Below are 12,509 nucleotides of genomic sequence, written 5' to 3'. Positions count from 1 at the left end.
ACATAAATAAGATTGCTTTTTCATTCTTTATGACTGACTGAGGTATTTCCAGACACAAGTGTGTAGACGTTAATCTTCCAGCTGATTTCCACTCTTCGTAATATATGGAAAAGCTTTTCCTTTCCTTGATCCTCCCACTTTTATTCCTGACAGACAAATGAAAGAACGTCACTCATTGGAGTAAATGCCAACAGTAAATCACTTTCCTTGAGGAAGAGGAGAAATGAGAGAAAAAGGATTGACAGCAGAGTTTTGCAAGAATAATTCTAGTTTGGTGTACTTTGTGTTCTGATGCAGTGTCTAATGCTGCACTACATCCCATACTTAGGCAATGACTTAAATGTCTTCAGTGACAAAAATAGTAAAATGAAGTGTATCATGCTATGGTGGAGATTTCTATAAATGGATAGGTTAGACATGAAATTCTCTTTCAGATTATAGTTTTCGGGTTATTTTCACTGTCTGTTTCCACTACCTTATTTGCAATTCAAGATATGAGCTCTTACCACTTTGCACACTAAATGAGTTGGGTATTGCAGTGGGAGTCAAAGTAGTGTCTACAAGGCATAGCTTGGGGATGCAGTTTTAAGCACTCCAAAAAAAATGCGGGGAATAGTTGATGCACCATAAAACTAATTATAACATATAAATATTAACTGGGGGGGAGGGAAGTGGTCTTTCACCATAATCTCACATAGAACTGAATGAATACTAAAAGGAAGCAGACACTATTTTTTCTTCTGCTTTTTTGACCATTAGGTGATTACAAAGAGATTACATATTAACATAGCGAAGTACGCAGATTGAAGTATTAGAGAAAGGTAATGAAAATGACAGAGCAAATGCAAGATAAACCACTCAATTGAAACACCAAAATGTAACTGAGTAAAAATAAATTTGTATAAACACAATGTGGCAGGTATGTGGCCATAAAGTATTAATTCTGCTGCTGTATATCAGTTCCATATCAAAAGCTGCCTAAGTAAAATTATGAAGAAATTAAATTTCAATATTTTTCATTCAACATTTAATTGCAAACTATATGTGGGTGTGTTTATTTTTTTGAATTTTTGCTGCATTTTTATTTTTATTATTGTTTAGGTTTGACAAAATATAACATAGCAGAACAGAAAAGACTAGTTCTGTAGAATGAAAGTCTCAAGCATCCCAATGCATAATAGGTTGGGGTTTTTTTAGCGAGTGTACACAAAACCAAAACCAGTTCCTTTGTCGGACTGTCACACTGGCTTGTATTATAGCCTATTAGGAGGCACTGATAATCCTCACATGAGTCACTTGTGCTTTCCTGAAGGTATGGTAGGATCATGCTGTCAGTGGCCTTTCCGTACTGCCTTGCCACCGCTCTCTCCCCACAATTCTTCCTGATCGCACAAAACTAATAACTCACTTTATGGACTTTTCTGTACTTCTTATTTGTAATGAGGTACATATGTGCTGCCTTTTGGGTAGCCTGTTCAACTTTTTCCTGTTGTGGTTGCTGGCCTTTACTACTTCCACTTTTGTGTTACTGTTAACTGAACTATCTTTCTAACTCACTTTCCTTACCTTAGGAAGTCTCTAAATAAAACAGCAAATCTTGGAACACTTAACTAAGGCCAGAGACTAAAACATTTTTAAATAGATCTTTGATGACTTAACTTTCATCTTTGGAATGACAGTTGTATCTGCATTCATTTTAAAATCTTTTTCTGAGAATTCTTCTTAGCGCATTAGGTGTCCCACATGTTTTCATACCGTATGTTCTGACAGATGGGACCAAAGATCTCGAGCCTTATTTACAGTTTTCACAGTAAGGCTAGGACATAGATTACTAAAATGTATGGTAAGATTTTTATTTCAATTTATTGCAGCATGTCTGAGTGATGAGAGTTTTATTCCCATGTTTTTTTATCAGCTGTATGACACCACAATAAAGGGACACAATTGAGCTAGGAAAACTAGCAAAAAACCAAAATTGCAATGTTCATAAGCCTTATTTAAGTGTGAATTAACTGCTTTAACAAGCATAGGTACACCTTCTGCTTGTGGATTTTCAAAAATCAGTCCCTGCATTAAGATGTCATTCAAATTTATTTAATATTGTATCTAACTATCTGTTTTTGAAAGCTGAAATGTCAGTCTGCTGCTTAGAATTCGCCAGCAAAGTCAGGGGATTCTGTTCTTTGTATTGCTTCCATGATAAAATAGATGTAAAATGTATCCCAAAGATTCACCTTCGATATTAAGGGGAAAAAAGCAGAGTGGAGCTTGAAAAGAACACAGAGCAGTATTTCCAGATGGTGTTTCAGGAATGACATAGACAAGAAAAGTAGAGACATAGTTGATTCCTCTTTGAGATAGGAGAATAGAGGTCCCTTTCAATCTTATTTTTCTATGAATTTGTTTTTCTACAATTTTGTTTTCAATCTTCTACCTGAAGTTTTCCTCTGCATAGTTCTCTGCCTCACATTTTGCCCATCCTCCCAGTTTTAAATGGCAAGTTCCCTAGAATAAGAGATACACAAAAAATATGTAATCAGCTATCGTGTGACACAACGTTACTTAATGCATGTCTAATGGCTTGTGGGGCTCCTGAGTGGCTCTTTGTCTCTTTGACAGGTACCATCCACCTCCGCATCCCCGAGTCCTCCCCAGTTGGGACAGCCATTGGCAGCGTCAAAGCCACAGATGCAGACACTGGAAAAAATGCAGAAGTAGAGTACAGAATTATAGATGGCGATGGGACAGATATGTTTGATATTGTGACACAGAAGGACACACAAGAAGGCATCATAACTGTGCGAAAGGTGTCTATCAACAATGTTCACTAAATGATTTTGGTGTCAATGTTACGCCAGAAATGTTCATTGGAAAAAAGTGCTTAGATCATATGATGACATGTTCTAACTGCTTAACACTTGCAAGCATTCCCCCATCAGTGACTGAAAGGTAGTCGTTCCTTTTAAGATGAACTGGAAATAACAGGTGGTAACAATATCTGAGATGTAGCATAGGTTTAAAGCATTATTGCCAACGAAGTATGTAAAAAATACCCCCAGTACTAATTATCTCCGTGATTTCAAATACAGACTTCGGTATTCGTGTAACCTATTTTCTTCAGCAAGCAATATGCTGTTCACTCTCACTACTGAGAGACATAGGTTTTCCTTATCTAGGGGATTCTCATCAATTTAGGTGACCAGTGTATGCAAGAACATAAACACGCTCATGGAAGCTGAATCGCAAGCTATATTGTTTTGTTCCTGTTTCCAACATGTCAGCTGGTTAACACGAGTGGTGAATAATGATGGTGTCCCTATTTCAGAGCTACCTTTAGTTCTGCCCTGTCTTGCATGTCAGAGCACTTTCAGAGGTGTAAGATCTCACATTTAGAAATGCTATTCTCCTGCTCCTCAACAATTTCCCTTCCAGAAGTCCCTCAGTCCTTGTCTTTGGGATTTTAAGATGTGTTGAAAAAGACTTCAGGCAGCATTTCTAACATGAAGCATTGTTTATATTAGCTTTTGAAACAAATCCCCTTAAGCATAGAATAAGGAATTAAATGCTATATAAAATATATCTCCACATCTCTTGATAATGGCAACCAAGGAAAAGATAAGTTCTGCAAAGACCAGAGTGTGTTCCTTTTTAAACTCTATGTTCATAGTTAGCATTGTAGTTTATCTGGGAAGAAATGAAAATACGAAGTTCGAGGACCAATATTTTTCCTTTTCCTAGAAGTTTGCAAAGGCTTCTCTTGAGATGCTTTTTTCTTGCTTCAGATTTTTCACTCAGACTGCTACTATATTAAATCAATAGAGTCTTGAAAAAACAGTCTAATAACTGGGTCAATCATAAAAAATTCAGAAGTTATAACACAGCAGCTCCAAAAAAGTAACCTATAAATACGAATTAACAAGATCTTCTCATTTTGTCATTAGCAATCTGACACATTTTGCAATTTTCAGGATGTTTTCTCATATCGATAAGTAAGTAGTTCATTCGGATAGCACAGACAACACCATTAATGAGCAAGGAAGAAGATATGCTCAGTAATGAACACTTTTGTTCATTACTGGTGATATGTTGGAATACCTGTATAATCCACACATTTCATATCCATGTTTTTCAGCATAGCCTGAAGAGATGTCCAAACTGGATGTGAATGTACTAGTAACAAATTAACTACATCTGCATGGCACACCTTCTGGCAGATTAAGCCAGCTAATTAGAATAAAGCAGGACTAACATGGCTTCTTTGATTCTAGGCTGGAAGCCAGCATCCCTTAAGAGCAGCATGCTGCACTTTGTAGACACACCAATAGTCTCAGATCTAGGTTAAATAGCTGCACCGTGTTGCATTTCTCAATTACATTCATAGATATTCTCCCTTCTGCTCTAACTACTTTTAAAAACAAGTTTGGGGCAGTGGGGAAACTCATTCTTTCACTGGACTGCATCTTTCTGCTCTTAAATAGAATATTTAAACTTCTAGGCTGTCACTCTGGCATCTTTCATGAACATTAATTTGTATTTAAAAGCAGTTAGGCAGAAAAAACAAGTCTTCTACCACCCATTTTGATGAATGAGAACCACTAGTTTGATATCCCCCTGAGACTTTGGGCAAGTTAATGAAGTCTTCTTTGTGTCAGAAAGGTAAATTCTCAGCTTGCTCATTTCCTCAGTATCATTAATTAGCTAACACATTTCATCTATGACAGACAGAAAAATTTGAAGGAATAGAGGTTCTTTTCTATTCAAAATGGTTTCTAATTATAACCCTGAACCTTTCCTCTTTCCATTTTAAAAAGGAACTCCTGACAAAAATGTCAAATCTATTTTGCAAAAAAAATCTCTGATGTTTGATTCATTAAATGAAAAGCAACGAGATTAAGCTCTTACTGTTTCTCCAGAGACAGAGAACTTTAACACATACACCCTCCTTAAAAGAAACCTAAAACATTTCTGATATTTAAGGCCAGGTATATTTGTTTGACAGTAAGGATACTCAGGCCATTTTGAGTATCCAAAAGTTTATAGTACTTCCTAAGAAATACAGTATTAAGTACCTTGTTCTGAAATGTCAGTATTTCAAGGCTGTATTTCAAATATTTTAAGTGCTTATATGATTGTTTCAAATCCATATGCTTGTGAAACAGCTGCAAAATTCTTTAAATAATCGATAAATTTGCACTGAAAAACTTTTTGTCATTGCTGCTATGATAATTCATATTTAGGAAGAGAAACTTCCTCTAAAAACAATGGAAATTTCTTCTTAGAGAAAGTGATCCCTATGCTGTGGAAAATGTGAACTGTATTGGGATTCTGCTAACCCAGGGCAAGATCAGACAAGGCTTGAGTCGTCTTCAGTTCCCATTACGTATATAGGTCAAAATCCATCAATACGTAATGTAATTTAATAAACTTTAACATCTTCATTTTTAGCCACTGGACTATGAGACAAGACGACTTTATACCTTGAAAGTAGAAGCTGAGAATACCCATGTGGATCCACGCTTCTATTATCTTGGGCCTTTCAAAGATACAACTATTGTGAAAATCTCTGTAGAAGATGTAGATGAAGCTCCTGTCTTCAGCAGATCTTCTTACCTTTTTGAGGTGCATGAAGATATTGAGCTGGGGACAATAATAGGAACAGTAATGGCACGGGATCCTGATTCGGCCTCAAGTCCCATAAGGTAATACTCCAGTCTCTGTAAACACAGAATTTGCTAAAGAATTTAAGAGAAATATTAATACAACATGAATTTGCATGTATACATTGCACACAGGAAGAAGATGTTAATTTTTTTTTCTGTTATTTATTAGTGTCCCACAGATAGACAGAATTGAGAATGATGCTCATTCATTTGCACACAAGAGAGACAGGAAAAGTTTTCTAGTACTTCAAATCACAGAAAGCTTATAAAATTACACATTGATTTCAAGGAGGCTCTTCAGGACTGCTTATTCCTTCACATTGTGAAAAAGTGCCAAACCAGTCTGTGGCCCAGGAAGGTGATATAACTTTCTAATGCTTCCTCTGGTCAGTCCTAGAAACTATGCAGTGCTGATCTGACCTGCTCTGGTTGGTGCCTCCTGCTTAGCAGGCTTGCAAGAGTGATCGCTGTACAGGATAAAATTATCTTTGTATGTGCTTGAATACCCCAAGAAATTAGACATTTAAAGATTAATATCTTTTAAAATCTTTTCTATGTATACTACTAGATATTACATGCTACATCACATCTAGCTGAATATAGTAAACTATATTTTGGTATGGGGTTTTTGTTTGTTTATAATGCAAAAGCTTTAAGAAACAAGTAAGGCAATGCTCTCCAAGTGTGTTGTCTGAAATACTGAATAAAGTACAAAAATTGCATTCTGGCAGAAGAACTTTACTTACTGACTTTGAAGTCAATTGCCACATACTTATCATAGAATCATAGAATGGTCTGGGTTCGAATCGACTTTAAAGACCATCTGGTTCCAACACCCCACTACACCAGATTGACCAAAGCCCCATCCAACCTGGCCTTGAGCACTTCCAGGGATGGGGCATCCACAACCTCTCTGGGCAACCTGTTGAAACTTTTCACCTCCCTTACAGTAAAGAATTTCTTCCTAATATCTAATCTAAGTCTACCCTCCTTCAGCTTAAGGCAATTGTCCTATCACTTGTCCTGTCACTCCATGCCCTTGTAACCAGTCCCTCTCCAGATTTCTTGTAGGCCCCCTTCAGGTACTGGAAGGCCACAATAATGTCTTCCTGGGACCTTCCCTCCTCCAGGCTGAACAACCCCAACTCTCTCAGCCTGTCTTCATAGGAGAGGTGCTCCAGCCCTCTGATCAGCTTCGTGGCCCTCCTCTGGACTTGCTCCAACAGCTTGATGTCTTTCTTGTGCTGGGGACCCCAGAGCTGGACACAGTACTCCAGGTGGAGTCTCATGAAAGCAGAGTAGAGGAGGAGAATCACCTCCCTCTACTTGGTAGTCACACCTCTTATGATACAACCCAGGATATGGTCAGCTTTCTGGGCTGCAAGCGCAAATTGCTGGCTCATGTTGAGCCTCTCCATCCTCCAACACCCCCAAGTCCTTCTCCTCAGGGCTGCTCTCAATCCATTCTCTGCCCAGCTTGTAGCTGTGCTTGGGATTGCCCCAGCCCATGTGCAGGATCTTGCACTTGGTCTTGCTGAACTTCATGCGGTTCGCATGAGCCCACCTCTCAAGGCTGTCAGGGTCCCTCTGGATGGCATCCCTTCCCATCAGTATGTCAACCGCACCACACAGCTTGGTGTCGTCGGCAAACTTGCTGAGGGTGCACTCAGTCCCACTGTCCATGTCACCAACAAAAATGTTAAATGGTGCCAGTCCCAGTACCAACCCCTGAGGAACACCACTCGTCACTGGTCTCCAACCATTGACTGCAAGTCTGTGAGTGCAACCATCCAGGTAACTCACCTTGAGAATTTCATAAGTGTTTATAGAAACTAAATGTATGTCTTCTCAAAACTAACCTTTGTAATGTACTATATAGAACCTAAGAGCTATATTGACTTGTTGTGAAACGTATGCTTTCTTCCATTTTCTATCATTTTGACTATACTTTTTCTTCATCATATTTAGGTTTTCTTTGGATCGTCATACTGACCTTGACAGGATATTTAATATTCATTCTGGAAATGGGTCCATCTATACTTCTAAGCCACTTGACCGTGAGATATCACAATGGCACAATCTTAGCGTTATAGCAGCTGAGATCAGTAAGCCAATTTGGTCTCTTTTTTCCTTTCAATTTTCCTTAGCCTGCAAAGTTACAGCTGTGACTTCATGAGAAAAAACCCTCCCTTCCTTCCCTCTCACCCCTTTCTGTTAGATATTCTGGGAAAGTAAATTGGGGGTAGCTAACAACAGCTGTCTCGTCATTGCTTTTTTTCCTCACCTACTTCCACCACTCACCTTTAATGTCCAAGTTACTTCTGAAATGTTACCCAGTTAAATAATAACATGGGAGTAATTCTGTTTTCTTCCTTTTTTTTGAGGACAATGACATGATTTTACTGTTAAAGTAGCAGAGTTCAGGATGGTAATCTATGTTTTTGTCTCTATTGTTTTCTTCATTTCCTTAGAAATAATTTCATTATCTCTTCCTGTGGTATCTACACCTACAGTTCTTGGAATCAATACATCTTACAAGTTAGGTTCAATTTGATCCCTAAGCTGTAGCATTTCTTGGACTATTTAAATCAGCTTTCTGTAGACATTTGCATGTTAAAAATACAAACAGGAAAGCAGAGATCCTCCTAAACCTGCTACGTTACTGAGATTAACTCTAATTGCCTAACAGAAAATTTTCTAAGGGACAAAGGTCTGATCTTTGAAATCTGCTAGTGAGGATCACTTGCTTTCAAAGACACTGGGTTTTTTAGGGTTAATTCTATATCAATCAAAAAAAAAAAAAAGAAAAAAATGCTGATTGGCAGTGAAACATGGCTGGCAAGAACTGCACTGCAGAGAACTAAATGGAACATCGTGTCCAGCCAATTAACCACTCTTAGCCTGCCTGTCCCCGTTTCTGTCCAGACTAATAGGCTGGTTGTATCAAGCATACTCGGTAGCTGTACTTTTTTTTTTTTAAAACTCTTTTTTTTTTTAATCTTGTGATGCATGGTCCTGAGCTTACAATCCCTCACAGTGCTGCCCAATGTTGTAAGAATACATTTCAGAAGTATTTATAGAATGAAAAAACTCAGTATCCTTGTAAGATTATATCACAGTGCTGAACTTATTTCCTTGTCAGGCTACTTTGAGCAAATTTACATTCTGGACCTAGTTGGCGTAGCTAGCATTCTCCAAAAAGGTACGTTAATTTTGAAGAAAGAAGTGAAGGGGGAGATTTAGGTCTTCAAATCTTTAAAAATATTACCTGTGAAGCACGACACAATCGGAAAGCAGTGGTAAGAATAGAACTTATTTGGAAAGTTAGTACAAAAATGCAAAAGGAAAACAGTGCCCTAAACCTGCCATTTCAAACAATTCAGGATATCAAAGAGATCCACATCACACCCTGTAGCAAAGGTGTTATTAATAAGTGAACTTAATGTCAGCTACTCCTAAATGTTTACTGTTTTATTTGAAGCATCGTAAAAGGAAAAAAAAATTAGTAATTTTGAATCATCTCTGTTGTTACTTATCCCATTCCATTGAAGCTGCAAAATCAGACCATATTTAGCTACCATCGAGCAGAATTCCAAGAAATGGCTGCACTTTTTTACTCCCAGCTATTATTTCACTTTCTTGGTATGGCAACTAGATCAGCAAGTGAGAACAGGGACACTTTTATTCTTGAATAAACCTATACTAATGAGAGTGTACTCTGAATAATACTGGGGGCTTGGCATTTGGCAAGGGGGAGGTTACTATTCTTGTTTCTTAACCTAAGGTCTGAAAATCTGCATTCACATTTTTTAAGGCAGTTTAAACATACAAACTCTGATTCTAATCGATCCTTTACTAGATTTTTTTGGGGGATACTTGCATTAGCTTTGTTGGAATTTCTCACTTGTAATTAAGGCACAAGAGAGGAAAGTCAGGCTTGAAAAATTTTCAAAATATGTACACACAAAGTCAATAATGTCTTTTCTATGTAAAACAAAAAGTCACAAATAATTTTAAAATTAAAAATCAAAACATTTCAGCAGAAAAATACTCATGAGCCCACCAAACAATCAAATTTGTCATTATAGTAGTGGGCATACTTTTCATATACTATATTTTCATAAATTCTTAACAGTTGCAGCCCCTATTTTCATGTAAAATCTTAATTGTTCACTAGATACCAATACTTTAATTTATTTCTTACTCTAAGCAAAATATCTCCTTATTTTTTAGGAGGCCTGATTCTTACCTGGTATCAGTTTGTATGCTAATTTTTGATCAGTTTCATACGTAAACTTGCATGTCTATTGCTCATTAAAATTGGAAGAAAACAGAAAACTTTTTGTAGGAAAATAAACTCACTCTTCTTCTCTCTTCTCCTGTCAGACAACCCCAAAGATACTACTCGTGTTCCTGTCTACGTAAGAATTTTGGATGTTAATGACAATGCCCCACAGTTTGCTGTCTTTTACGACACTTTTGTCTGTGAAAACGCAAGAGCTGGACAGGTATGCCTTTGATAAACACTTCCGGCTATCCAGTTTTGCTACAGTACTCAACTATAGATCATTCTTGCCTGTTGCTTTGGAGAAATCATGTCCGAAATCACTTTTGAAAGGTTAAAAATGAAAGCAAAGTAGCTCTAAGGTGAGCCTTAGAGTGAAGTATCAATATTACAACAGCATCAGTGTGTGATTTACCACTTTTCTTTAACTAACCCTGTCTTACTGTTAAATCCTGAATAGATATGTCCAAGAGACAGTCATAATTAGTTTTGCTGTTATCTTCATCAAGTAGAATGTTATATGTAACTACTAAGAAGTTTGACCCTGTATTTTCAGTAACTCTCAAATAGCAAAATTCAGATATATTTCAATCCATGCTGATGGTGATTACAGACATCTACATCTGTCACACCTTTTTTGTTTGTTTGTTTGTTTGTTTCGTGATTGTTAGACTTATCTTTTATTATTGCACCAGAAACACTTGAAAAGAAAATATAAAACGTACAATTTTTGAACTAGTAACATAATATTTTGTTTTGTCTCTTAGAGGCTACACAATGTGTACTTCAATTTAAGCAAAATGACTGCACTGCTTAATATCTAGTTCTTAATAAGCAGATGCTTATTAGAACTGTTAAAAAACTGTTTTCCTATTACAGCACAGCATGTCCCAAAGCACAATCAGCCAATAATAAATCCTTTAAAATGGTAGCAGTAGTAGCTCAGTGCAATCATTTTAGCACCTTTGAATAGAACATGGGAGAAGTGCCGGCTTGTCTTAACTGTTTGAGTCCTACAGGTATGGCATTCAGGTTTTATTACAAATTTCACATTCAGATTGCCATTCTCCTTTCTAGAGTAACATCAGTTGGAAATTAGAACAGAGGATTTAAGGTCTAAATTTATAATGCATAAAATATCTAAAGGTACTGAGCAGGGGCATTTGTCTGTTATGAGAGTTATAAGAGAATTCAAGCTGTTAGATAAATAGAAATCACTGGCTAAACATATAGAATTTTTGACAGTTGCAGTTTCATCTATAAATACTAAAATAATATTTAAATAATTTTCCAGATATGGATTAAGAATTGGAAAAGTAGAATGATGAATTTTCCTCTTCCAGTTTCACAAAAAAGTCCTAGGTAAAAAAAAACCTAAATGCATTAATCTACAAATCTTACCCATTTGAGGTTTTAGAATCTGTTCTGTCCAGGCTACTAACTATAGAGGGCACAGGAAATGCTTAACAGCACAGTTATATTTTTCATGTAACCATATTTTGAGGAACTCTATAACTCTGAGCTATCTAGCATATTGAGGACAGTATAATTTAAAAGTAAATATAAAAGTTATTTCAGCATTACCTGGTTTTCTGTTTACATTCAGAAAAGGTTATCAGTTAAAAAGTTGAAAAAACCCACAGCAGCCATTTATGACTAATAAATAAGAAGCTAAATAAGTGTACATATCCATAAATGTTTATTTAAATTGCTATAGAGCTCAGTAGTGTCTCCTTTATCAGAAAAAAGTGCGAAGTTTACTAAAAGGGCTCTAAACATTTTTTTTTAAAAGAAAAAACCTGAGTTGCAAGTGATTGTTTAAAGGAAATAATTCACAGGAAATGAAAAAAATGCAATGCAGGATAACATGAATGATCTATTTGAATGTAGTTGTATTCTTCTTGCTTACTGGTAGATCATAAATAAGACTTTTTATTTTGGAATTCAGTCTGTCCTGAGAGATTGAATCTAATGAATCTATACTTGAACATGATTCTCTAAGTTTGATTCCTCCCACATTTATCCTATTTTTCTTTCCTGTCAGGTTTTCGTAATTCCATTTGATCCATGATCAAATTTAAATATTCCATTAGATCACTGAAACTATTACGATACTTCATCAGTCACAGATTCTGTGGAATTCATTTAAATATTGCCTATCTCCTACTGACAAATATGTTAATGAATATTATAGTTTTCCAGTTTCTTAATTTTCCCTTAAAATTTCTATCTATCTACTTGATTTATATAGAAGTATGTAAAAAATATATAGACATATATAAACACATATCTAGACACACACACTGTATATAATATATATAGGTGTGTGTGTATATCCATATATACACATATATGCATAAATATAGCAAGAGAGGGAGAGTACTTTTTCTGAAATGTGATTTTTGGAGTCTGAGTGACTCAAAGGGCCTGTGATTGTTTTCCTGCTTGCTGTTACTGCTGATGTCAGATGGTACCATGACCTTCCAAACAATGGGAATACCCTGTTCCAAAAAGCTCAAGCCACAAACAAGCAGCACCTGTGACAGAACGCCATTTTGATGGTT

The 12,509-nt window shown here is 36.4% G+C and overlaps 1 protein-coding gene across 5 annotated transcripts in view; it reads left to right on the top strand.

The window, feature by feature from the left end:
- The window catches only part of CDH10 (cadherin 10), a 118,875-nt gene that overhangs the window by 92,675 nt on the left and 13,691 nt on the right, over nucleotides 1-12,509 (top strand). For 4 of the 5 annotated variants that reach the window (XM_054815392.1, XM_054815391.1, XM_054815393.1 and 1 more), the window contains 4 exons: nucleotides 2,620-2,807; nucleotides 5,446-5,699; nucleotides 7,629-7,765; nucleotides 10,047-10,168. In XM_054815392.1, coding sequence (XP_054671367.1) covers nucleotides 2,620-2,807; nucleotides 5,446-5,699; nucleotides 7,629-7,765; nucleotides 10,047-10,168 — 701 coding nt within the window. Of the gene's footprint in view, nucleotides 1-2,619; nucleotides 2,808-5,445; nucleotides 5,704-7,628; nucleotides 7,766-10,046; nucleotides 10,169-12,509 lie in introns of those variants that run through there. The other variant, XM_054815394.1, reaches the window with a different exon arrangement.

Source organism: Grus americana, chromosome 2 (assembly GCF_028858705.1).
Source record: "Grus americana isolate bGruAme1 chromosome 2, bGruAme1.mat, whole genome shotgun sequence".
Classification (NCBI taxonomy): Eukaryota; Metazoa; Chordata; class Aves; order Gruiformes; family Gruidae; genus Grus; species Grus americana.
Note: the sequence above shows the minus strand (reverse complement) of the source record. Positions and strands in the feature narration are given on the sequence as shown.